This window comes from Lipomyces japonicus, assembly GCF_038497905.1.
Source record: "Lipomyces japonicus strain CBS 7319 unplaced genomic scaffold V1514scaffold_17, whole genome shotgun sequence".
Taxonomy (NCBI): domain Eukaryota; kingdom Fungi; phylum Ascomycota; class Lipomycetes; order Lipomycetales; family Lipomycetaceae; genus Lipomyces; species Lipomyces japonicus.
Genome location: NW_027117829.1, coordinates 4,927 through 29,719, shown reverse-complemented (window position 1 = coordinate 29,719; position 24,793 = coordinate 4,927). Strand labels below are relative to the sequence as shown.

At 45.7% G+C, this 24,793-nt stretch overlaps 10 protein-coding genes across 10 annotated transcripts; 5 read left to right on the top strand and 5 right to left on the bottom strand.

Annotated features, from left to right (window-relative positions):
• Positions 1-29: 29 nt before the first annotated feature.
• V1514DRAFT_330169 (uncharacterized protein) lies at positions 30-1,411 on the top strand. The gene is made up of 2 exons (XM_066927448.1): positions 30-339; positions 409-1,411. The coding sequence occupies exons 1-2, from the start codon at positions 178-180 to the stop codon at positions 1,327-1,329; spliced, it is 1,083 nt and encodes a 360-aa protein (XP_066783580.1). The 5' UTR covers positions 30-177; the 3' UTR covers positions 1,330-1,411.
• V1514DRAFT_49470 (chromatin remodelling complex Rsc7/Swp82 subunit-domain-containing protein) lies at positions 1,394-3,272 on the bottom strand. The gene has a single exon (XM_066930036.1). It carries the CDS (start codon positions 2,890-2,892, stop codon positions 1,459-1,461), a length of 1,434 nt encoding a protein of 477 aa, XP_066783579.1. The 5' UTR covers positions 2,893-3,272; the 3' UTR covers positions 1,394-1,458.
• On the top strand, positions 3,184-4,099 carry V1514DRAFT_330164 (ribosomal protein P1). The gene is made up of 3 exons (XM_066927447.1): positions 3,184-3,290; positions 3,528-3,616; positions 3,694-4,099. The coding sequence occupies exons 1-3, from the start codon at positions 3,266-3,268 to the stop codon at positions 3,901-3,903; spliced, it is 324 nt and encodes a 107-aa protein (XP_066783578.1). The 5' UTR covers positions 3,184-3,265; the 3' UTR covers positions 3,904-4,099.
• On the bottom strand, positions 4,037-5,256 carry V1514DRAFT_330163 (PQ loop repeat-domain-containing protein). Its single transcript, XM_066927446.1, has 2 exons — positions 4,953-5,256; positions 4,037-4,890 (listed from the first exon to the last, which is right to left on the bottom strand). Exons 1-2 carry the CDS (start codon positions 5,168-5,170, stop codon positions 4,086-4,088), a joined length of 1,023 nt encoding a protein of 340 aa, XP_066783577.1. The 5' UTR covers positions 5,171-5,256; the 3' UTR covers positions 4,037-4,085.
• Positions 5,257-5,829: 573 nt separating this feature from the next.
• Positions 5,830-7,071, top strand: V1514DRAFT_49574 (uncharacterized protein). The gene is made up of 2 exons (XM_066930037.1): positions 5,830-6,950; positions 7,019-7,071. Exon 1 carries the CDS (start codon positions 6,079-6,081, stop codon positions 6,916-6,918), a length of 840 nt encoding a protein of 279 aa, XP_066783576.1. The 5' UTR covers positions 5,830-6,078; the 3' UTR covers positions 6,919-6,950; positions 7,019-7,071.
• Positions 7,072-7,155: 84 nt separating this feature from the next.
• On the bottom strand, positions 7,156-9,337 carry V1514DRAFT_280134 (uncharacterized protein; the record flags this gene model as incomplete). The annotated part of the gene is made up of 3 exons (XM_066925029.1): positions 7,156-8,583; positions 8,635-9,098; positions 9,154-9,337. 3 exons carry the CDS (start codon positions 9,335-9,337, stop codon positions 7,156-7,158), a joined length of 2,076 nt encoding a protein of 691 aa, XP_066783575.1.
• A 124-nt stretch (positions 9,338-9,461) lies between these two features.
• V1514DRAFT_367466 (uncharacterized protein) lies at positions 9,462-12,682 on the top strand. The gene is made up of 2 exons (XM_066929866.1): positions 9,462-10,615; positions 10,686-12,682. Exons 1-2 carry the CDS (start codon positions 9,655-9,657, stop codon positions 12,338-12,340), a joined length of 2,616 nt encoding a protein of 871 aa, XP_066783574.1. The 5' UTR covers positions 9,462-9,654; the 3' UTR covers positions 12,341-12,682.
• A 1,800-nt stretch (positions 12,683-14,482) lies between these two features.
• V1514DRAFT_330150 (uncharacterized protein) lies at positions 14,483-17,373 on the bottom strand. The gene is made up of 3 exons (XM_066927445.1): positions 17,118-17,373; positions 16,365-16,608; positions 14,483-16,308 (listed from the first exon to the last, which is right to left on the bottom strand). The coding sequence occupies exons 1-3, from the start codon at positions 17,213-17,215 to the stop codon at positions 14,632-14,634; spliced, it is 2,019 nt and encodes a 672-aa protein (XP_066783573.1). The 5' UTR covers positions 17,216-17,373; the 3' UTR covers positions 14,483-14,631.
• Positions 17,374-17,684: 311 nt separating this feature from the next.
• Positions 17,685-18,464, bottom strand: V1514DRAFT_49682 (uncharacterized protein). Its single transcript, XM_066930038.1, has 2 exons — positions 18,438-18,464; positions 17,685-18,361 (listed from the first exon to the last, which is right to left on the bottom strand). The coding sequence occupies exon 2, from the start codon at positions 18,281-18,283 to the stop codon at positions 17,756-17,758; it is 528 nt and encodes a 175-aa protein (XP_066783572.1). The 5' UTR covers positions 18,284-18,361; positions 18,438-18,464; the 3' UTR covers positions 17,685-17,755.
• A 5,061-nt stretch (positions 18,465-23,525) lies between these two features.
• Positions 23,526-23,915, top strand: V1514DRAFT_319723 (uncharacterized protein; the record flags this gene model as incomplete). Its single annotated transcript, XM_066925960.1, has 1 exon — positions 23,526-23,915. One exon carries the CDS (start codon positions 23,526-23,528, stop codon positions 23,913-23,915), a length of 390 nt encoding a protein of 129 aa, XP_066783571.1.
• Between the last annotated feature and the right edge of the window lie 878 nt (positions 23,916-24,793).

Genomic DNA, 24,793 nt, shown 5'->3' with positions numbered 1-24,793 from the left:
AATACATCTAATAATTTGGGGGGAGCGATTAAAATCACAAATGCGTTTCCTATCCGACGTACAACGAACGTTATCTTTTATCTACTCGAGGACTTAACTCAATCCAGGTAAACAAGCAAGGACGATCACTAGTTAATTTAAACGATACCGGTTTACATGAATTAAAACCGTTGCAACATGACGGATCGAACGGTTGTCTTTTTGAGCTTATGCCGAGCAGCTGCAGAGAAACAGGGCAACCTGGCTTCAACCAATGATGACAACAAAAAGACGCACGAGCGGTCACGTCGTGACGAGCCGATCAAGTTGGACGCCTATACGGTGGAAGCCAAGAAAATCGTATGAAAGCCATGACCGATAGCATGACCTGGTTTTACCATAGCGCAGCTAACGAATTTCAAAATAAAGAACGATCATATAGAATCACTGATTACGTTTTTGCAATCGATCCGGCAATCGTACTTGTCAACATCTACCCGGTATTCAACCGAACAACCATGGCCGGCCACGGCAACAAGCAAGCGATTAACAAACGCTCAACGAGACGAGATCGATTACGAATCAAGATTAATCATCCAACAATGCTCAGCTCGGGTACGGCAATTAGAAGCGGTTGAATCCAATCGGCAAAAACAAAGACTCAATCATGACAACGACGACGACGACAACGATGGCGGTGCGGAATTTTCACGATCAGGACTGGCACGGTTTTTGTTTCATGTCCGAAATTACGACAATGATGATCGCTCGAAAGCTTCGGCCACGTTAGGATTGCACCGGCAAGGCGTGACGCAGCTATTAAATTTTAAGCTTGCGAACGCGTCCAAGATGCAAACCGAGTTGCAACAAATTCGTGTGTCCAGAGAGACAGAAAAGGCCAGGAGCATGTTAAACCGGACGGGCGATCATCATGATATTGTCACGATCCCCACTCCTACGACGCTTGCCGAATTAGATGAAAAATTAGCAAGACATGACGAGCAAGACGAATTTGCCACCATAAATCCGTCATTGCTTCAAGAACTGGAACAGGAAAACCATGCATTGCTGGCCGAGTTTGAAGAAACGTTGCGGCAAGCACAGCAAGCAGAAAAATCACTTTATGAAATAGCTTCATTGCAAGGCGAACTGGCCACTCATTTAAGCCAGCAATCGGAAGTCACGAGAGCATTATACGAAGAAGCATTAGAAACCAGTGGCGACGTGCACGGCGCAAACAAGCAATTGCAATCGGCCAGGAAACGCAACCGGATCGCGTCAAAATTTATAATCATCATGAGCTTGGGGTTGGCTTTTTTTTTACTGTTTGTTGATTACGTTACAAGCTGAAAGAATAAAATAAATCCAAAAACAAAAATAACATGAACAACCATATAGACCTGAAAAAATGATAAAAATACATATAACTATGCTAATAATACAGTGGAAAAGAAAAAAAAAAAAAAAAAAAGGATGTAATCAAGCTTTGGTTTGAGCAGCAACAGCAGCAGTCGCGTTGGAATCGTCGACGCGCTCCCAAACGCAGACTGTAGATTGAGAATTGGCAGGCACCATGACGATGCCAGTATGAGGTTCATACGAACCTTTGTCAAGCCAAATTTTTTTCCGCTGAGCAGCAATAAACGAATTATAATTACTGGCAGCACGAGCATGTTCCAACATCCAATTCTCATCCGTAATCACAACGGTTTTCTTTTTTAACGGATGATGAAGATTAAGCATATGGTGATCACGCAAAAACAATGCCGAATCCGTGACCGGCTGATTAACAGGCGCGGTATGGTAAACCGAACTGGCACCGTGCCAGGCAACGTACTGGTTACGATTATATTCCGTGCCAGGCGGCGGCAACTTGTCATCCGGATCGGCAAGCTGGCCCTCGATGGCGCCCTCCTGCCGGGCCAGCGAGACCGCGTAGTCATCAATCACGCGGCGGCCGCCAACCACGATGCGGGCCCCGAATTCACGAAACACGGACCGTGCCGTTACCACGCCGATGGCACGGCCTTTGTAAGAATGCGGAATCAAGTGGCGATCAATCAGGTCAAATTTTTGCTTGTCGTCGATGATTACTTTTAGCAACCGGCGATGGCGTTGAAAAAAAAGGTAAGAATCCCTGAACCCGCAACACCGGGCAGGTTCGGTAGATAACATGTACAATCGGTCGCCTTTGCCCAAGACAGTGAACGTGCGGCATCGGTAATCACGGCCATCGGCCAAATGACCGGATTGGTTGACTTTTAACTCGCCTTCAGGATCGATGGGCACGACGATCTCGTCATTTTCGACAACTTGCGGGTTGCCATCCGCATCCAATGGCACGGCAGCGTAAGCGTTATGGGAAGCCTTGGCGGCTCGCATCCTGGCAGCTCGTGCCTTGCGGGCGGCGGCGACCCTGCCGTCCTCATTTTCGTCCTTGCTGGCAGCAGCTCCATCGTCATCATCTTCATCAACGTCATCATCGACATCAACGTCGTCATTTTCATCGTCGTCATTAGTAGCGTCTTCAGTCGCTCGCCTCCGCCTTTTCCGTTTGGACTGTTGACGCAATTGATTGTGTTTGTGGTTGGCAGCTTCGAAGCCATTCTCATCATCCTCATCTTGCCCGACGCCGTCGACGCCGCCGCCGTCGTCGTCGTCCTCTTCGCCATGTTCATCGTCTTCATCGTCGTCGTTACGGTCAATATCATCATCGTCATCAAACGTGATATCTTGAGCCTTGATAATGTCGTCGTCGTTATCATCATCGTCGTCGTCATCACCACGGCGACGGCGTGCAACCCGGCCGCGAAGCTGGGGTGGTGCTGATCTGGGGAATCTGTTTTTGGAACCAGGCGGCCTGCCACGAGGCCTGCCCCGCGTACGGCGAGGCGTATGCGGAGAATATGACATTACTATTTTGCAAAATTCTTTTGTTTTAGCTGCAAAAATTGCAGTTGGATATTGGTCGTTGTTACCAACGACGGTTGATTAATTCTTGATTCCCCGAGCCGACACGGCACCCTTGCCTGTGTAAGCATGGCACAGACTTTAGGGCTTTAGGTCTTTATGCCAGGCCAAGTTACCCTGCCGGAAAACCACGGAATGCAATCACGGCGCTGGGCTGTTGCTAGGGCACAACCCTAATTAGTGACTGCGAATGTTTTTGACGTTGAGTTTGGCCGAACCCGGGCAGGCGAAGCTTTACAATTATTGTTCGCCCGGATTTCAAGTTTTCTGCTCCTCCATCAACAACACTCAACAAGATCCACACAAATCATTCACAATGTCCGAGGCTGCCATTTCATACGGTCAGTAGAGAGAATTTAAACAGTTCAAAGCATCAAGTAGTGAAGAAACAGTGCTGTGTATGTATATATATATATTAATGATGGACGATGAGTGATCTTGAGACGGGCAGTTACTTCTTGCCATGACGACGTGTCGGATCTACTGGTTATACGTCAGTTTATATGTATATATATATACATAAGTAGTCTTCATGTGGTGCAATTTAGTTCAATTTTACTGACGGATATATCAAATAGCTGCTCTTATTCTTGCCGACGCTGAGGTCGAGATCACTTCAGATGCTCTTCTGTCACTGACCAAGGCTGCCAACGTTGAGGTTGAGCCTGTAAGTAATTATGATGCCTTTTTTTGGCATGCGGTTATGGGTGGTTATGGCTTGCTGACTTTTGCAATTTTTAAAAGATTTGGGCTTCGCTCTTCGCCAAGGCTCTTGAAGGCAAGGACGTTAAGGAACTCCTTACCGCTGTTGGCTCTGCTGGTGCTGCTGCTCCTGCCGCTGCTGGCGCTGCCGCTGCTGGTGGTGCTGCCGCTGCTGAAGAGGCTGCTGTTGAGGAGAAGGTTGAGGAGAAGGAGGAATCTGATGACGATATGGGATTCGGACTTTTCGACTAAACTAGTTAAAAGCCCTCGGTTTGGAGAATTGTTGACGAGAAGGAACGCATAGTGTATGTGTTTTTTTTTTAAAAAAAATTTTTTTTCTTGTACAAATACACGTCATAATGACCATTACACTACGTAGTAGGGATGTAAGTATAGTATGATATGTATTAAGTATGATTTTATAATTACTTGATTTATTGAGAAGATGATTTTTTGGAGTAGACGTAAAATTGGATGAAAATGATTGCATCTTGCAAGACCGTGCCGAGCGAACCAAACAACCAGGACAGGTTTAGCAAGACGTATTGCCTGTCGGTTGAGTACAACAAGATTTGGAACGCGTAAGTAACGTTGCCCATGGTGGAAAAAATAAAAAACAATAAGGACAGTCCATGAACTGATTTTTTCCTATGATTTTGAATGATTTGCGGGATGCGTGCGGACAGGTAAAGCAAGGCGGACAGGTAGCCTAAGACTTGTGGGCCGAGTGCGAGGTGATTGGTTGATGATTGGTTGTCATCATTATCATTGTGATCGATTGATGATGAAGATGAAGTATCGGAAAAGAAATAACCAATGATGCCAGCCAAGCACACGCCAAGCATGGGCAAGCCGTATTCGATTGCCAACGCACGGAAAGGTTTTGAGCGAGTTGGCGGTTGGATCAATGAGTCGGTAGAGGACAAGGTGGGAGATGGAGAGACATGGTCGAGATCATATGAGAGGTTGTTGCTTAGCAAAGGTACGTGATCACGAACGTGGTCGTGGTCGTGGTCGTGGTCGTGGTCGTGGTCGCTATCGGCACGAAGATGAGAATCTTGCGTTTGCGGGCTTGTCCGGTAATATAATGCGGACGAGAGTTCGAGCGCATCAGCCACGCAAAACCAAACAGCTAATAAGACAACGTTGCGAAGAAGATGGGCCCACAATGCGCCAAACAAGTTTGCCAAGTCACCAAGGAACCAGGCAGTGAGAAACAGCAGCGACACGCCTTCGGATCTGGGGGGTTGTTTACTTCGTTAAGCCAACGCGCAAGTGAGAGAGAAAGCGTGCGTACGTACGATTTTAACCGCCATTGGTCGATCAGCTGAGGCACCAGGAGCACGACCCAGCACGCAATCGAGATGCAACCAAAGATGCCAGACAGGGCCAGTCTGAACAAAGGCGACGGCGACGAGTCGGCAATCAAAAACGAAGTCGCATTACGAAGCAATGGTTGATTGTCATAGCCAGCAAGCGAAGCCAGCACGAGATTGGCGGATCGGAGTAATTGTGCCATTGCTCGAGGCGAAGTGAACAATATGCGATGGCAGACCGTCGTTGGTTGATGGCCGATAACGATAAAAGAGAAAATTTATCGAGTGGCGCACTGCAGCAGACATGTGGCATACATACATAGACCTGGTGATGCGCGCACAACAGGCACAGGCGAGCGCAAGCGCATGCAAGTCCGTGAGACAAGCCCCGGAATAACGCACACGTTACGTTATTAGTTACGTCAGCGGACACCCCGCCGGTGTCAGCATTCTGGCAAGTGCCGCTTGGCACGGTGCATGCCGGGCGCTGATTGGCCGGGCTTGAATTAGTCACAGTTGCCGCCGTGCACGTGCACGCGCTATATAACGTGACGTCCGCGCCCATCCCGCAAAAATTTTTCTTTTTTTTCCATTCAACCATAGCGCTCTCCATCAACCATAATTTAGAAATCCCATTTACTATATTGAAAATGGCTGCTTTCTAAATTATTTCGTTGTCCGTCGGTTTTTTTTTGTTGCTCACCAAGTCTAGGAAGTTACTATCGTTAGACTTCCCCGTCGTCTCTTCAGTCGTCTTTTTTTTCCGCCTCCGCAAAACAAAAGTCGTCTTCTGCTAAGCTTTTCGCTTCGGCTCATTTTCTGACACTCTCGCGTTCACGCATTGTCATACAACCCAACTCCTTTTTTTCCTAATCATTATTATTGCCAGCCATGGCGTCCACCTCAGTATTTGCCCCCGCAAGGTTTGCGATCATTACTCCAGGAAGAACAACAAAGCCAACACGTCCTGCTATATCTCAGTCACCTGTTCAACAGCGGTGTCGCGCCTCCTCAACTGCCTCTCAATAGTCAAGTCCAGGTTTACGCCTACTCGACCGAACCCGATCCTTCACCTAACCCTCAACCAGAACCCCAATTCTTAGATAACATCATGACGCTCGCCCACAATTTCGACCTGCCAAATAATCATCCACAGTCACCTGCTTCTTCAAGCTTGGTATTCTTGCAACCTCAACCTGCTCCCGCCGGCGCGGAGGCCGAGTCGGCAAAGAACTCGTCGTTCGACGACGACTACGACTTGTTTCCCAATATTGTGTCCATCCCTGTTGAGCACGTGTCTGCCGATGACGACTCTTCCCGCCGGTCAAGCTTGTTGTCGACTCCAAAGTTCACCACTATTTCTCCGGATGAGATTTTTGCTCAGAATCTGTCATCCTCTCTTCTTACTTCTCCGTTTGACTCTCCTACTGATCTTTATGAAGCATCGCCGTTGTTTGATACCTCAAACCTGGGCCATTCCAAAGATTGGCCTTCGCTTTTTCCGCCCATACCGCCGGTTGCTCCTCCGGAAGTAGTCGTGGCCTTGGCCGCGGTTGTTTCGCCGCCGTCATTATCTCCTAGCGATGGTGATGCCGACGACGATGCGCACAACCGGTTGTCAGCTTCGCCTGAAGACGGCGTCATTGTGTCAACCGACGGTTCCGTGGTAGGCATTTCCGAACGCAAGCGCAAGCGGGTTACGTCTCAATCGTATACTCGACGACCTCGTGCTGACCCGTTACCACCGATCGTGGTGAACAATGCCAAGGATGAGGTCGCGCTCAAGCGTGCGCGTAATACTTTAGCTGCCAGGCGATCACGGGAACGCAAAATGTTACGGTTAACAGATTTGGAACAACAAGTTGAAGAATTAATTAAGGAAAAGCAACAAGCGTTTGATCGGATTGAGCAATTGGAAGCCGAGCTTGCAAAAGCTCGTGGCTTGTTATGATTTTTTTTTTTGGCAAATTGGGTAGAAATTTTGTGGGTGATTTAAAAAGTTTTGTTATCTTGTGTGTGTGTGTGTTTTTTAATGATTTTGTTTTCAAAAGGACTCAAAAATATGGTTTTTTTTTTAATTTTTTTACTCAAAAGTGATTTTTTTTAATGTGTGGATGGTATATTATATAATTTTAGAAATAGAAAAAAAAAAAGTCATTTTATTCAACCAACGCCTTTTAACAATACTTTATTCATCAGAATCTCCAAATACTGCGGTAAATAATTCCTGTGCTGCTCTTGACTGTTCAAGTGTCGGATTACGTTCCAAATTCACGTTTTGAGAAAGTCCATCGTCATTATGACTTTGACTTGCTGGTCGTTGCAAATTCTTGGTTACTTCTTCACCCAAGTTCGCATCCCGTGCCAACGTGACCAGCTTGTCCCGATTTAATAATTCCAAGTCCAACCTGGCTTTGGCCTTTTTTTGCAACTCGGCCTGCACAAGCGCGCGTGCTGATGATGGCGGCGAGATGTTGAATCGCTTGCAGGCAAGCACGGCCGGCGTGAATACTTGCACGGTCCGGGTCAGCGGTCCGTACATGCCCATTTTCGAAGCTTGCACTTCTGCACGATCATGACCACCACCACCACTGTCACCTTGCACTATTACTGCATCATCACCACCTGCAGCCGTCGCCGATGACGAAAACGACGACGACGACGACGACGATGATGATGATGATGATGATGATGAAGCGTTCGTAAACCGGTTAGCCATCATGCCTTGCAATGGCCGAAATAATGAAGCTGATTTATGAAATTCTTGCAATTCCTTGACCAATTCCTGTGCGCTCATGTGACCCGCACCTTGCACGTCTCGCATCATGCTTAATTCATTGCCACCATCAGCTTGTAATTGCAAATATGCCCGGTATCTTTGCCGCTTCGCCGGATTATCCGCATAGGGAACGAATCCGGTATTAGCAAGCGCGGCCTTGGCTATTTGCGGTTGCAAGCGAGACATTTGATGGCCCAAAGTATTAGTGTTATGGTGAGTCATGGCCTCGGATTTGGCCGGCGGCAGGTTTTGATTTCCGGTAATCTGGGCCACCTTGTCCCGTTGTGACGGCGTGAGGTAATCAAACACGGATTTGCCGGGCAACTGGGGTTCATCAATCATGGATCCTCGCTCAATATTTGTTAATTGTTTTGTTACGGACCGTGATGGATCATGATCGTGACGTTCAACTTGTTGCTTTTGCAATGATTGCTGCCGATAATTTTCAATTTCGGTTGCTGATAATGTCATGGTTGGATCTCGCAATACAAAAATTCCACGAACAAACGAATCTGGAACTTTAGTTGGTGCATGGATTTCATTTGATGACGATAATTGAAGCCAAGATTGAGAAATAATAAATCCGGTTAATGGCAACCTGCCGTCATGACATCGTTTTGATTTGCCATTGCTATTGTTATTGCTGGTGCTGTTGTTGCTGTTGTTGTTGGCAGACGACGACACGAATACGTGCCTTGACGTTGCCACTTTACGTTTTTTAATAATTCCTGATTGTGACTTGCCAATCGATCGGTCATAAGCAACCGGCTTGATCTCGTACGGATCTTCTTCCTCATCCTCATCGTGATCGTTTAAAACTCCCACACCAATACCCTGCTTCCTTTTCATCAAGCCACCCGGCTTCATTTTTCTCGATAGTGTGGACACACCACGTAAACTCAATTCGCTACCACTACCACCATCGTCAGCAGCAGCAGCAGCAGTAGAAGTACCGACCAAGGACGACTGGGTGGGATCGTGATATCCTAACCCGCGTGAGCCTGATATGCTGGTGAAATTGATTGACAATGACTTGTCAGTTTCCCTAGGCGGCATCATGACAATTTTACCTTGCACCTCGCGTTCGCGAAACGGGCCGATGCCGAATCCTTCTTTCCAACCCATAGTCTCGAGTAATAACTTGCCTGTTGACTCATGCGCGGGAGCCGAACTTGTTGCAAACATGTCAATCGAACTTGCCACCGTGCCTGTGGGTTTGGACGTGTTTGCAATCAAGGTTTCTGATTCGCGAACGGCTTTTAAATCTTCTTCGTCCATAAAATCTTTCGGCTTGAAATCTTTCCTGGCCGTGCGAGCTGACCGGGAAGAATGAAACTCTGACGGCGTCCATCCTGTATTGCTCGATTATTAATTCATGACCCATCACAATAACATATATGAACATACCTTCTTTCGAGCCAACGGTGTTGAAATATCCGGCACTAAAGCCTCCCGTGAATGCACCATGAAACCGGCGCCGGCCCTTTTCATCTACTGCTTGCTGCCGCCAAACAGGTTGAAACCCAGAATTGGTATGGTTATTGTTTTCAGGCAACGGCGTGCCTAACAGCAGTGATCGGCTGCTTGACATTTTATTGTTCCATTCAATGCGGTCGAAAGAAGAATCACCAAGCACTATCTGTATAAGCCCTACAACCCTCAAGCCCTGAAGCCCTCGTGGCCGTGATGATTGAAATTGATTGAATTTGGTTTCGCGCGTCAACGCGGTCCAAAAATATCCCAATCCCTTGCTTTCTTTCCCATTTTTCCATTTTCCTGCTTCGTCGTTGGCATATTTGGCTGGATTTTTTACATTTTTTTTTATTTTATTTTTTTTTTAAATATCTTCATCTCTTCTCTTTTTGTTCATTTAGGGACTTATTCCTTGTTGCGGGTGTGTGAGAGATCATGACGCCGCCGCCCACCGCAGCAATCATGCCCTCAGCAGCAGGCATCGCAGCCGCCGCGTCGCAGCAACCGCCGGTGGTTGGGCCGATCCCGATACCGTCGCATACTCAGGTGCCACCACCGCTTCATCGCAGTCATTCCGTGCCATCATCGTCATCATCATCAGCCAAGCGTGTTTCGTTGGGTGATTGGGACCTGCTAAAGACCATCGGCGCCGGATCCATGGGCAAGGTCAAGCTTGCCCGGCATCGCCTGACTGGCGAACTTGCTGCCGTCAAGATCGTGCCCAGATATGTTTCCGATGGGCAAGCGATTCATCATCACTTGCGCCAATACACGTCGCCGGATCATTTGGGTGATCCGCCTCGCAATCGGCAGAACAATGCCGACAAGAGTTCATCCGACGAATCAAAGGAGATCCGCACGATCCGGGAAGGTGCCATCGGCACATTACTCGATCACCCTTTTATTTGCCATTTGCATGAAGTATTGGTCAGGTCTCATCATTATTACATGGTGTTTGAATACGTCAACGGCGGCCAGATGCTGGATTACATCATATCGTACGGCAGGTTAAAGGAAAAGCAAGTTCGCAAGTTTGCCCGCCAGATCGCGTCCGCGTTGGATTATTGTCATCACAACTCGGTCGTGCATCGAGATTTAAAAATTGAAAACATTTTGATCACGAAATCGGGCAACATCAAGATTATCGATTTCGGCCTGTCAAACCTGTATTCACCTCAATCGTTATTGAAAACTTTTTGCGGATCCTTATATTTTGCCGCACCGGAATTATTAAACGCGAAACAATATGTCGGTCCCGAAGTTGATATTTGGAGTTTTGGCATTGTGCTTTATGTTCTGGCATGCGGTAAGGTCCCGTTTGATGATCAAAGCATGCCAACTCTTCATGCCAAAATTAAGCGAGGCCATGTTGTTTATCCCAAATGGTTATCCACAGGTATGTTTTTGAAACTTTTTTTTTTTTTTTTTTTTTTGTGGTTCTTTATTCTAATGGTGTAATATCAAAGATTGCAAAAAATTACTTTCCAGAATGCTGGTTGTTGATCCCACTACTCGCGCTACGTTACCAGAAATTATTAACAATCCTTGGATGCTCAAGGGTTATGACGGTCCAGAAGATTCGTACATTCCCTACAGGCGGCCGCTTTTTCTGCCCTTAGACAAGGAAGTTATCAAGGGCATGCACGGCTTCGAATTCGGAGACAATGTCAGGATCGAGACGGACCTGATCGCGGTTATCGATTCTGCAGAATACCAGACAGCGTGTCAGGCTTGGTATAAAATGGAGAGTCAAATAAATTCACATATCAGTCACGGAAACGGCATATTCTCTAATCATTCTCCTGCTTCGCCATCATTTTCTTCTATTTTTGATGGATGGAATAGCAATAGCAATAACAATAACAACAACAATCTGACGGCGAACTTCATGGGCAAGAAAAAATCAGGATTTGGTCTTGAGTTTTACAAGAGGCGGCAATCAAATACGTGGTCACAAGAAATGCTGGTTGATGAAAACGGCAAGAAATTTCCTGATCCGACAAATGGTTACCATCCATTAATTTCGATATATTATCTTGTAAGGGAAAGGCAAGAACGAGCAAGGCGACGCCCACCGGCGTTTGAAGAAGATATGCCGGAGTGGTCAGCTAATGGCGCTACCATATTACCGCAGTCGAATATCATTGATTCTGCGATACCATCACCACCATCACCACCTTCAGCACAGAAACAGCAACAGCAGCAGCAACAGCAGCAACAGCAGCAACAGCAGCAACAGCAGCAACAGCAGAAGCAACAACGACAACGACAACAAGACGTGGGACGACGGTCACCGCCTGGTCAACTTGAAATTCCAGTGATTCCAATTCCAGAAGCAGCGCATACTCATAATCAAACATCACGACTAGTCTTCCCCGGAAGGTCAAGGAGTGTGAATCATGGCCATAGTGGTTATGTTCCTGCTGATCGGTCAGGTTCGGTATCATCTGAGCGGAACAACGCGGCTAATAGTCATACAACTATTTCACAACCGGTTCATTCTCATAATCATCAGCATCACAATTCTCAAGCCAACGGCAACAGGCCTCATGTTACCGAGCTGCTGCCAATACCGTCTGGAGATCGCGGTCGATTTCCCACTGTTGAATATAATACTGGCACTGACTCTGATGATAACACGCTAAGCAGTTTATCGGCAACCAAAAAGGACGGATTGTCATTAGGTGGATTGTTTAGACGGTTGTCAACCCGCCGCGGGCAACGGTCTGTCACGATCTCAGCAGGAACCGGAGGCGCAACAGACGGCGGCGCAACAGTCACGCCACACATCGAATTTGCATCATCAGATGAAGAAAGATCTCAACCGCCGTTAGACTTGCATCATCAATACGGATCAGATCATCACCAATCACAACAACAACAACAAGTCGTATCCCCACCTTTGACAAGCCTGCCGCCCACTGCGGAAGTTTATCCTGTGGTGACATTTGACGATACGGTTGAAGTGGTTCCGTCGACCACCGCTAGAAAATCACCTCCATCAGGTGGCCAGCAGTCGTTTATAAGGTTTGAACGATTGTTTAGCCGGGCAGCTAATTTGGGCAGGTCAACGTCGATATCAGAAGGCACCTATAACCGTCGATCGAGCAGAGGAGCATGAAGATTTGATGAATATGTGCCTTTTTGCTCGCGGCAGGTACATATCGTCTACGGAGGTTGAAACGTTTAGAGGTTATGTGCATGGGTTTTCGGTTTTCGGTTTTCGGTTTTGTTTTGTTTTGTTTTGTATTGTTTCGATTGGATTGGATTGGTCGTGGTTGGGATTTTTTTTTTCTTTCTTTTTTTTGTACTTGCATTACCGTTTTGATTTTCATTTTTCCATTTGCGCATTTAATCTTCCGCTTTTTTTATTTACTTGAAATATGGTAAACAGAAATTAATGTATTATAATTTTTTTTTTATGTTTTGAACAAAATAATAAAGTTAAAGGATACAAAACCGGCTTTTATTGTAAATCAATACAAAATTAAAAGGGTCGATATATTTGGAGGAGGGAGGGTATGGGTTAGATGGATGATGGTTAGGGCAAGAAACTAGTTGTACTATAAGGATGGCAATTCTCCTGTAGTTCATTCGGTAATCCACTTAGTTACTGATATTCGGACTTACAGGCCGCGAACCCTACGCACTCTGTCACACTTGGAGGTCTTGCCCGGACAAGAAGCTGGACAGGGACGCGATAGAGTCGTCGAGGCTGCCAATTGTTAGCCACCAATTGGCTGCTGAATGCGTCAGCGCCACAATAAAGTGGTCTTGAATGAGTTCTTATGTCCAGTACGACGGGGAAAAGACCTTGGTGACCTTGGATGACCAATCGTCATATTTTTGCCAGTCTCCGGAGAAACTGGAAATCCGCACGGTGTTTAAACGTACCAAAGTATTTCGGACAGCGAGCGCCGTCGCTTCAGTAGTGGCGGTTGCTTCGTCAAAAAATTAAAACCTGCCCAAGGTCGCTCTCTTCAGGGCAACCTTTCGCCAGGGTTTCGAACGATGTGAGAAAAGTCTCAAGATCCTTCGCACTACGACGCCTGCGACCTATTTCCATTAAACCACAAACAATGGTTTACAATGATATTTAAGAAGTTTATAAAGATAATACATCTTATATCTTCTTGAAAAGTCATGTATTTCTGTTGATTTTTTTCGTCTGCATGCTGTCAATTGTGCTCAAGTCACTATTAGCATTGATCTATTAAGCGTAACGTAGTGGTGTGCTTGACACTTAAAATCCACAACAGCATTAATATCATATCAAGATGTGCAAACCCACTAAATTTATAAGGCCAACATTTCTTCAGAGGTGAATGACCTAAAAACCTATTCATGCAAGATACTGAAAATGTCCTATCCTTGACGCGTACTATAACACAAGGCAGTGATAATCTATCAGAAATAATACTCAATAAAAAAAGTCTTTCACATTAGCTACAAACGGAATAAACCAATTTGATCTTCAATACAAGCAAATCACTAAGCAACTAACAAAAATACACTAGTATCATTACAAAAAGCATCACAATATGGGTCATATTTAATGATTAAGTTGGCTGAGATATTAAAAAGAAGTAATAATTAATTCATTATGTAATCGATTATGGCGCCGTCAACTTCCCAAGTTTTCTAACGAATTTGCGCAGGTTCGTACTTTGTCAAACTAAACAGCACGGAATAATTGCGAATAGCCAACCTCAGCTTTCGTATAGTTAAGTTGAGAGGTGGACACGAATACGGTACAGTCAACTTTTCCATGATTCGTATAGTATTCGTATTCGTATTCGTATTCGTATACGAATAACGAATATTCGCGCATCGTACTATAGTTAATTTTACATAACGAATAAAGAATAATGCACACGCAATAAATAAGCAGTTGACGATACAGACAGTGCCAATAAGGCGGCTAAACTGAAAATATCTTATCGTTAACTATGTGTTTTATTGTTTTTTTTTTTTTACTTTTTGAAAAGAACCTTACTTGAATCTGCACATGCTCGTTATATATTTAAAATAGAAAACTGGAAACTGGAATCTGGAAACGCAAAACTGAGAATTAAAAATTGAAAAAAAAAAGGTTTACACTCACGATGAAGGCATATTGTTCTCAAATTCCAAAATCTCATTGTTTGTAGTTGAAATTCAGAAAAAGAAAAAAATGTTTCTTTCCTGTAATCTTCAGTTACAGAGCTCAATGTTTGATGTTTCACAAAATAGTTTAACGCGATACACAAGAACATGTAAATTTAAAGTGAATTCAATAAATAGATTTGATATACACAAACAAATTTCAAAACCTAACCATGATGAACAAAAAGAAGACAACGCAAAAAAACAAAATAAAATAAAAGAAATTGAGTTATAATAAAAGATATTGAGTTATTTTGAGCTATCATTTTATTTTCTGCCAGCCTTGACGACATCAATGATTTCGGCAACGATTGATGGGTTGGACAAGGTCGAGATATCGCCAAGACCATCTTCTTCGCCAGCTAGAATCTTGCGCAAGATACGACGCATAATCTTACCAGATCGAGTCTTGGGCAGGTCACCCACGATAATAATGTTCTTAGGAGCAGCGAAAGGTCCTATTGATTTTCGAACTTGAAGGACAAGTTCTTTCTTCATGTCCGGCACGGATTCATCAATGGTAGACTTGAGAACAACGAACGCGTTCACAGCTTGTCCGGTGAGATCATCATGAGTACCAACAACGGCAGCCTCAGCCACGCTGTGATTCTGAATAAGAGCAGATTCTATCTCGGCAGTGGAAAGACGGTGGCCGGACACGTTGACGACGTCATCAACTCGGCCTCGAATCCAGTAGTAACCTTCGTGATCACGACCAGCACCATCACCTGTGAAGTAATAGCCCCTGTAAGGATGCAGATAAGTTTCCAAGTACCGAGAGTGTGAATTCCAGACCGATCTTGCCATGGACGGCCATGGTCGCTTCAGGGCCAACACGCCTTCGACATCGTTTCCAAAAAGCTCTTCACCAGTGACTGGATCGATGATGGCAGGCTCAATGCCAAAAAATGGCAGTGAAGCGGAGCCGGGTTTGGTCGGGGTGACACCGGACAATGGGGTAATGATGTTGGAGCCAGTCTCGGTCTGCCAATAGGTATCGACAATATGAGCTTCCTCATTGCCAATCTTTTCATGATACCACTTCCAGATTTCGGGAGCGATTGGCTCACCGACAGAGCCAAGAGTGCGGATAGATGACAGATCGTGATGAATAAATTCATCACCAGCTCTCTTGAGCAATCTAAGAGCGGTGGGAGCAACGTAGAATTGAGTAGCCTTGTATTTTTCAATGATATCCCAGTAGCGAGAAAATGATGGATAAGCTGGGGTGCCTTCAAACACGACAGTGGTAACACCTAGTAGCAATGGCGCGTAGAGAACGTAAGTGTGCCCGGTAATCCAGCCGACGTCACCAGCCGTGAAGTAGATATCGCCAGGATGAATATCAAACACGTATTTTCCGGTAAGAGCAGCACCTAACAGATAACCAGCGGTGGTGTGCAGCACACCCTTTGGCTTACCGGTGGAACCGGACGTGTAAAGTAAAAATAGAGGATGCTCAGAGGCGACGGCAATGGGGGCAAAGTAAGGGCGATACTTTGCCACTTCCTCATGCCACCAGAAATCGCGACCAGCAGTCCAGGGGATTTCAGCACCGGTTCTCTTGTAAACCAAAACGTGCTTAACATCAGAGATGTTCTTAAGAGCTTCGTCGACAATTCTCTTGGTTGACACGGACTTTCCTCCACGACGGCCCTCGTCAGTGGTGATGACAACCTTTGAGTTTGCATCCACCACGCGGTCTTCAAGAGATCCGGAAGAAAACCCAGCAAAGACGACGGAATGAATCGCACCGAGACGGGTGACGGCAAGGAGAGCAATGATGGCTTCGGGAATCATGGGAAGATAGATCGCAACGGTATCACCTTTCTTGACACCAAAACTTTGAAGAACGAATGCCACTCTAGAGACCTCACGAAGGAGCTCGCCGTAGGTGATTTTTCTGGAGTCCTTTTCCTCATCAGCTTCGTAGATGATGGCGACCTAAAAAAAAAACATAAGAGCAAGTCTAATAATAATTATGACAATCACAAACATACTTTATCTGGATCAGCAAAGGCATGTCTATCGACACAATTGTAGGAGGCGTTTAGTTCACCGTCCAGGAACCAGGCAGTGTCACCGTGTTCGAAGCCACCGAATTGAACCTTGGAGAAAGGCTTAGAGAAGGAAAGAAGATCATTTGCCTGATTTGACCAAAAAGAATCGGGGGACTCGAGAGATTCCTTGTAGAGTTTCTTGTACTCGTCGAGAGAAGAAATATGAGGTTTGAAAGGATGCTTTCTATGAAGTAAGTGTTAATAAATAAAGTTTAAACGTAAGTCAGTTGTCCGGCCAGTCAGCAAATGAAGAGAAGATGAATAAGCAAAAAAAGCGGGGGCCGAAGCACATCCGCGCCCAAAAAGTCATGTTTGTTATTGCAAGCAATCCAATGTTGGGCGCGGCGCGTCATTGGCTTCAAAAGCCGGCGTAGGTACCAGCACGGGTCGCCCAACGGCACCCATCCCACACAAGCAAGCCGTCATGTCAAGACCAATGACAACAATAAAAAAAATGTATAAAGTATGAAATGTAGACATCAATTGACGATTGAAGAATTGTAGCCGAGATTTGTAAAATGAATCAAGCATAGAGAGTACGGATGGGAGAAGTGGTGGTCTCTTATAAAGGAAGGCCGCGAGATTGACAGCAAGCAAATGACGAAAAGCAATTCCAATCCAACTTCATTTGAGACAAGACAAGACGCCACCGAAAACAAGTAATAGTAGCAATTGAATTGATTTGCAACTTACTCAAAGTATTTGGAAGGCACGGGAGCGGCCTCGACGTTGTGAGCCTCAGCCACGACTGCGGTGCCGTTGACGCCGTTGGTACCGTTTGATTCAGTCATGTGGAATAAGGGAAGAAAAAAATAGTCAAAAAGAAAAGAAGAAAGAGAAGAAGACCAAAAAAAAGGAAAAAAAGGCAACGGAAATGGAAATGGAAATGGAAACGGTCAGGAGAGGAGGAAATGATGGATATTTAATGGTGAGTTTAGTTTGCACATACAAACGCAGCGCTGGGAAGATGCCATTTGCTGCACTAACACTTTATTTTATATAGTTTGGGTTGGGATTGGCGCGAGCAATGGGTGTTAGGCCGAAACCTGGGGTTGTTTGCTGGCAGCGGGAAGGGTAACTAACCGACTTGCACAAGCCGGGCGGCCGGGACGGCCGGGACGGGCGGACGACCGGCCGGGGTTGGCCACGGACAGGCAAGAAGGCCGCCTGTCCGCATGAACACAAATAGATTTGGAATGCGGGGTGATGGTTTCGGATCCGGGAACAACCGCCGGGCCTCTCAGAGGTACGTCCTACATCAATATTATGCATAGTAAAATGAATAAAGCATGAGTATTTGTAGTATAGTTGTTAGACACGAAGTTTACATCTCAGTGAACGTCATCACCGTCACCGTCACCGTCAGCTGCTTCAACCGCCTCAACTGCGTAGTCACTAGCAAAGCCACATACCCACCGCGACCATCCCCGCCACAAGTACGCCGTGTCGGCTGCCGTGACAGTCTCGCCCAAGCACAACAAGTACAAGCAAACTATAGCCGCGCCCCACCCCACAAACATAACTGCCAACGCCGCCAACGGGCCAAGTATGTGCGTGAACAGTCGCGGTCGGATCATACATTCAACCTTTTCCCGGTCCTGTTGTCGCTGTAACTGCCGCGTGATTGTTGTTACGTTGCTGTCATTGCGGTTGTAGCGCACGCGTGCTGGCTCCGGAACCGCCACCACGGAGGCAGCAGCTGTCACGATGGCCGGTGGTCGTACTTCTACACTAATGTTTCGAAGGTGCTGCAAAGTCATTCTCCGCAGCTCACGTGTCAGCACTGACTCAGATTCATCATGTTGTGCATGCTTTTCGACATCCCTGACGTCGACATGGGCATTGTTGTCATTAGTCATAGCCTGACTAAGAAGCAGCTTCAGCGTCACAATCAAATAGTATGTGCAAATCAAAGGGTTAAACACGCAGGTGTACAACTAGTTGCATGTAGAAACGCATTTTACATCAGCATCCTGAACCTTTAACAATTTTTCAATCAAACTCACTAGTAACTTGCAGGTAGAAAATCCATTCTCCAATTTAGAACTCTGACCTCGGCGCTTAACATCTGTAGTGAATGAATTCGTGACTCTGGCAGACTGCTGCTGGTGATGGGACGAATTCGAAAACGGCAACAAGGATAACGATGACGCCAATGAAGAAGATGGAATCGATGTTGTCATCGTCATCGTCGTCGTCAATGATTTCCCAACGGTTGTCATATAATGCTCATGTCCTCTCGAAAGAACTTATTCTCAATCTCTACAACCTCTGCAGCGACATGGGTATAGTTCCTATTGTCGCGTATATTAAAAATAATAAATCAATCAAAATATCAAGCTTGTAATGGAAAAAAAATAAAAATAAAAATAAAAGTTAAAGGGACATCCTCTTCTCATTTACAAAGGCAAATTTTTGTTGCCTGGACTTGCAACACGGCCATTGATTTGTTAACAAAAAAAAGTCTTGGAAATCACCAATGCCCAGCTTTTCGTTGAACTTTGTGCATGGCGGCCCGCGTAATTAGCTGTACAAGTTCAAGTCACGTTGGTTGTATGATACATCCACCTATCAGAATTTATGTTTTTCAAGTTTCAATGAGGAACTGAATCTCATTCTTTGTGCGCACGTCTAAAAGTTTTTTCTTTTGTCTTTTTTCTTTTTTTTCTTTCTTTATAATTCATTTATAATATGTATTGTATTGATGCTCCTTGCCGCAATGTAATGCGCAACTGCGCCTGCGCGCAGGCGCAGGGGGCCGGACTTAATTCAATATTTCTCTCGGCCTTGTTTCCCGCCGCGGCACATAAAGTTGTTGATTTAGTTGGGTAACGGCGGTTATCGCAACACGATGTTGATGCACCGGCCTTTTATGGTAGTATTCACACAACCGATTTTGTCGTGGTTGGTTTCAGGTTAGAAATAATAAACAAAAGCTTGGCCACGTGATGCTTATTTTTGGCTTAATAAACATATTTGATGACTAAAGCGCGAGTATGAAGTCACCAATTATTAATATGCACTAATTAACTAATTTAACGTGGATGAGCACCACAACATTATAATAAAATTAATTTTTTTTTAAAAAATAGGTTTTACAACTAACACAAATTATTCGGGCATTTGGGCGTAGTATGTGTTCGGTACTACCGCACACATCGCCGAACACTCGGCTGTCCCTGTTGTCGATGACCACCCATTTCGCGTAAACCTTGCCTTGGCTTTTCATTAACATCCCTTTGTCCTATAAGATCTTGACCCTCTTCTATAGTCAAATTCCCTCCTCTTTGCAGGAAAGTTTGCTTAGCGCTCTGGCGCTTGCTTAAGACATGATTGGCCTCTCGAAGCGTCTTGTTCTCTGACCTCAAAAGGGCCACTTCGTGCATTGTTGCCTTTGTCCCCTTCGTAAACTGGTCTACAGCACTGAAAATAGGCGTCGGAAAGCTGTCTTGATGAACAGCAATCCTATTATTGATAAAATCAGACTGTGAACCAGCATTCATTGGGTTGAACGGCGTCTGAGAGGTTCAGCTGTTGGTAGTCACTATTGGAGAGCTGGGGGGCGTTGGAGTCCGTAGCCTCACATCCAGCTTCGACAAAACCGTGTCTGGTTCAAAAGGCACTAAGCTAGCTCCTCTGAATCCAGCCTTGACATTTTTCTCCGTGAAAGCAGTATAGAAGCCCGACTTCAAAGCGATTAGAAACTCCTGCTTGGTCACATGGGTGATACGCGACTTCACAACATTTCAATCTCTCGTCGGTACGCCCTTTCAATGGACTAAAGCATCCGAAATCCGACGAACGAGGTAACATATAAACCGTTATAATACGCTTTTCTTTGCAGAACCTGTCAAACTCGACCGAGCGATGACTCTCGTGGCCATCAATCACTAACATCCGATATACACCTGTAGCACGGCTGGCAGTATCTTTATCAAAATGGAATCCAATATAAGCCTGTCTCATTATCAATCCAACCATTTTGGGTAGGTTCGGGGTCGGGGTCGGGGGTCGGGGTGCGCGTGGGAGGTTGGATTCCATGTACCAATGCACAAGGTAGAAAACTCCCTTTTACAATAAACGGCGGAACACACCAACCAACTGCACTTACTCCCTGGATCACCGTAAGCCATTCCCGATTACCAGGTTGTACAGTTTTCGCCCTGCCACATCGATCGACGCGTGAAACGACCATTGACGGGGTGATCGCACCAATTTGAAAGCCAGTCTCATCAAAGTTATACAAATCGGCGTCTTGAATCCCGTACTTGGCCTTCATGCTTGCTACAAGCGAAAACCACGCGTTTAGCTTATTCGCATCTTCGCAGTAGACTCTCTGGTAGTCCGTAAGCACGATTAATCCGCGTCCTGAGCTTTGGTTGTCGCTTGACAAAATTAGAAGCCCAGAGCTTCCCGACGCGTCCCGCGTCGCGCTCTGCTAAGAGGACATTGGCCATATCTTCCACATCAATAAGCCAGGGTGAAACTCCTCGCGCATCCAGGTCCAAAACATACTTAAAAAGAGAATTCTCTTCTAGCTCCGTCAGATTCATGGAATTGGGACGGAAATCTTGTCGAGAGCGTCTGCCCTTAAGCCGGTAACCTAGAGTTGTTCTTGGAACCCCATAGTCCTTTGCAGCTTTTGAAATGCTTGGTTTTTGTTTTTTCTGATAGCTTGAAAAGCCAATAATATACGACTTTCAATTGAGGGTGATTCCTTTTTTTTGACAAAGAAATGTTGTTTTAAGTAAGGGAGGTGTGGATTGGCATGAAACCTGCCCGCTCGGTTGGTCTGCCCGCTCGCTTATTATCTACGTTAGTTTGATTTCCTTTACTATCTGCCACAAAGCTACATACAGTGAGGCCAGTTTCAGGAAACTGGGAGCCATCAGAAAAAACTAATCGCTCTCGAGATCTCAAATTTAAATCAAACATATTCACATGTTTTCCACTTTCATTTCCTTATCTCCTGTCAGAATGTCTGTAGGAATTACATGTTGATTCCATGGAGAGTTAAGTTGAGAATCATAATATTCACATACCTCTTGGGGTTTGATAAAATGTCGGATACTTGACAAAATATTATCAATCTGTGTCTCATATTTGAAACCAGGTTGACAATCCATGTACCATAGGCAATGGCGAGAAGAAGGTTCTCTTATAGTCTCATCACCAGGTGGAAGATGAATGCATCTCATCCTTACTGGATGATTAATGTGCGTGGCCAAAATCTTGATTGCATACTTCCGAAGTTTCTGTTGAAGCCTAACTGCAACTGGAGTTATAGCGGCTTCACAGTGCATTGCTGATATTGGCGTAGTCCGGAAAGCACCCAAGGTTTATTATTATTATTATTATTATTATTATTATAGTAGTAGTAGTAGTAGTGTTAGAACAACCGATTATTAGGTCCTTTAAGTAATAATCTTGAGAATATATTAATAACAATCAATATCAACATAAAAACCACTATACCTTGAGAATATTCAATTAAGATCCTTAATCCTTTCTCGTAGCCGTGATGATGGGTAGTGGTTCATATCTCTGGCTATTCTCCTCTCTTTATAGTTCTCAAGTCCTATTTCCGTTCCTGATAATCACAAGCGCTATCTCCTATCACCGCTCACGGTAGTCGCAAGTGCTATCTCCTATCACCGCCCGCCGACGACGGCTTGCCGACAATCGGACATCCCGACAGAATAACCGAAGTTGAGGTTATGACAAGTAGTAGTAGTATCCTTTATTTTAAGCAAACATGCAGCTATTCCATTTATGGCCTGCTGTAGTACAAATAATCTAATATATCTCTTGGTCAGTGTCTATTTAGATGACATAATAGGGAAAACCCGCCTTAATTTTAAGGGGAAAGCCTGCTACCACTGAAAGTACAATCAAAATAATTTCCATACAATAAACTTTAAACAATATACCTTATCCATGGGATCTAATCAAAATGGGTTGACATATAATGGCTGCCAAAAGCCAATTGGGGTAGGAACCATAACCGTAGATGCAATAGAAGAGGAGCCAAAATAAAATAAGGAATAATAATTAATTTTCCAAATAACCGACAAATTGGGGGTTCGAACCCAGTACCTTCTGAGCCTGGTTCTAAGGTTGGCGAGAGCCAGGATAGCACCAACCCCTTCCCAAGGTTTGCCTGAGTGCTTTATTCTGGATCTTTTGCATCTTTGACACTTCATAAAAAGGTTTTTATTTATTCTTACATTCTTCAAAAATTTCTTTCCATATGGATCCTCCCTCCGGGGCAGCGGTGCGCCCTTCAGGGCGCATGTCTCCAATGGATGCAAATGGAGGCTCTTTGCCTGGGCCTATGTCATACGCTCAGGCAGCTTCGTCCTCACCAGCCTCAGGGGGCGATAAACCCCGCATCACGAGGCCCCCTTTACGTGCCCGCATGACGGACACAATAATATATGAAAACCTCCCTCTTGAAGTGTCCGATGAAGCCCTTATTCAATCTTTTTTCGAGACTTTCTCTTTCGGGTGTAATTTTTACCCCCTCACTTCGGGCGGCCGCCACATGGCTTTCGAGGTTCGCTCCGCTGCTAATGTTAGCAATATTTTTGCAAACCCGCTCCAGTTGCTGCAGCATCTAACTCTCTCACGACTCGCCGTCTCCCAACTGAAGCTGAACTCAGAAGTCAGCAAGTCCTCCAACTCAGTAGAGTTCCATATTACGCAGATTCCACCTCTGCTTTCGAGGCTTTCGAGCCGGTTATCGCTCCTTATGGGGAAATCATTGATCTTATTCGTGACACGAATACTCCCCATCCTCTTGCCCACAACGGGAACTATCAGCTCATCTGTAAACTCACGGACCTCTCCAAGCCCGTCCCTTACTTCCTTAGTATCCAGTATGAAGGAAAAACGTTTACAGTCCCCGTCAGATTGGATGGACATGCCAATCACGGCGGATGTTACTTCTGTCACTCCCCTCTCCACTCCCGCAGGAATTGTAATCAGGCACCACCATGTCGATACTGCCAGTCCCGGGGTCATTTCTGGCGTCGTTGCCCTTTCCGCCCACGACTTGCGAGACACGCAGCCCCGGCTCCTTCTACTCATTCTACTCCTTCTATGCCCCCATCTCCAAAATTGGCATTGCCACCTTCTCCAGGCGCCGATCGCTTACCAACCCACGAACCACCTGTGGCAGCAGTCGGAGCCACTCCTACGCCAGCGCCTCGACAAACCAGAGGTAGGAGCCCATCAAAGCGACCTGCCACCGGCCCCCTACCTTCTTTTACAGCTCTGGCACCTCAGTCGCTCATTCGACGCATCAAGTCGGTTAGCCCAAACAAGTCATCCCGGATCACGCGCTCTATGGCGAGATCAGCTCCTCAGGCAGTAACCTCTCCTGACGTAGCCGTGGTTGACACAGAAATGACCGAGGCAGCAGATGACACGGGACCGCTCTCCAACCTTACGGAGACCGTGCCGCTCTCTACTCTTCCAACATCCTTATGAGTTTTGTGATACAAGGCTCAAACGTCCAGGGTCTTAGGACTGCTGGTAGGGTGGATAGTTGGATTTTGTTTTTTCAAAGAGTTTCTTCACATTTATTTTGTCTTTCTGAATGTTTTTTGTTTTCTTCTGATTTACGTACGCATTTACAAGTTACCTGGCAAGCATTTTACCCCGATGGCGGCACAATTGTCGCGGAGCAAACTGCGATTTTGTGGAAAAGCCATTCTGCTCTAGAATATACCGGGACTTCTACAAAGTCTACAGACGGGCGTATTGTTGCGGGTCTTTTCCTAGTCGATACGGTCCTTACCCGGGTGGTGTCTATCTACACTCCTGCCGATGATCCCTCAAAACCGGCCTTCCTCAGCCAACTACTTTTATTTCTCCAAAACTGGAACTCACATTTGCCGCACATTATTACTGGTGATTGGAACTGCGTTGCAGACCCGTATTTAGACTCAAGTAATCCCATGGGTTCCAATGGAGGCCAAGATGAGCTACTGCACTTGATTAGCCAGCTTAGTTTGTCTGACAGCTATCGCTTGGTGAGCCCCGGGGCCCAACATTTTACCAATACCTATGCCCAGGCCTGTCGACGGTTGGATCGCACGTATACATCTTCCGACTTTGCCGCAGTTGTCCGTAATGTACGATTCCTAGCATCAACCGAGACACGCACGAGTCGCCCCATGTCTACGCACGAAAGTGTTGTAACATCCTTTGATGTGGCTCAACTACAAACCGGTCCCGGTTATTATAAACTTGCCCCCGACTGGCTCCAGGATACCGGGTTTGTCCGGCGTATGCGCAGCCATCTCATTTGTCTCATCCGCGACGTTTGGGCGCCATCCCATCGCTGACTGCCTGGGACAAGGTTA

Coding starts and splice junctions, on each gene's coding strand:
- V1514DRAFT_330169 (XM_066927448.1), top strand. CDS start 178: ATGACGGATCGAACGGTTGTCTTTTTGAGCTTATGCCGAGCAGCTGCA. Junction 340..408: donor CGGTGGAAGCCAAGAAAATC/GTATGAAAGCCA, acceptor TTCAAAATAAAG/AACGATCATATAGAATCACT.
- V1514DRAFT_49470 (XM_066930036.1), bottom strand. CDS start 2,892: ATGTCATATTCTCCGCATACGCCTCGCCGTACGCGGGGCAGGCCTCGT.
- V1514DRAFT_330164 (XM_066927447.1), top strand. CDS start 3,266: ATGTCCGAGGCTGCCATTTCATACG. Junction 3,291..3,527: donor CGAGGCTGCCATTTCATACG/GTCAGTAGAGAG, acceptor TATATCAAATAG/CTGCTCTTATTCTTGCCGAC. Junction 3,617..3,693: donor CCAACGTTGAGGTTGAGCCT/GTAAGTAATTAT, acceptor AATTTTTAAAAG/ATTTGGGCTTCGCTCTTCGC.
- V1514DRAFT_330163 (XM_066927446.1), bottom strand. CDS start 5,170: ATGGCACAATTACTCCGATCCGCCAATCTCGTGCTGGCTTCGCTTGCT. Junction 4,891..4,952: donor GACCAATGGCGGTTAAAATC/GTACGTACGCAC, acceptor ACAACCCCCCAG/ATCCGAAGGCGTGTCGCTGC.
- V1514DRAFT_49574 (XM_066930037.1), top strand. CDS start 6,079: ATGACGCTCGCCCACAATTTCGACCTGCCAAATAATCATCCACAGTCA.
- V1514DRAFT_367466 (XM_066929866.1), top strand. CDS start 9,655: ATGACGCCGCCGCCCACCGCAGCAATCATGCCCTCAGCAGCAGGCATC. Junction 10,616..10,685: donor TCCCAAATGGTTATCCACAG/GTATGTTTTTGA, acceptor GTAATATCAAAG/ATTGCAAAAAATTACTTTCC.
- V1514DRAFT_330150 (XM_066927445.1), bottom strand. CDS start 17,215: ATGACTGAATCAAACGGTACCAACGGCGTCAACGGCACCGCAGTCGTG. Junction 16,609..17,117: donor GTGCCTTCCAAATACTTTGA/GTAAGTTGCAAA, acceptor CTTACTTCATAG/AAAGCATCCTTTCAAACCTC. Junction 16,309..16,364: donor CCTTTGCTGATCCAGATAAA/GTATGTTTGTGA, acceptor TTTTTTTTTTAG/GTCGCCATCATCTACGAAGC.
- V1514DRAFT_49682 (XM_066930038.1), bottom strand. CDS start 18,283: ATGACTAATGACAACAATGCCCATGTCGACGTCAGGGATGTCGAAAAG.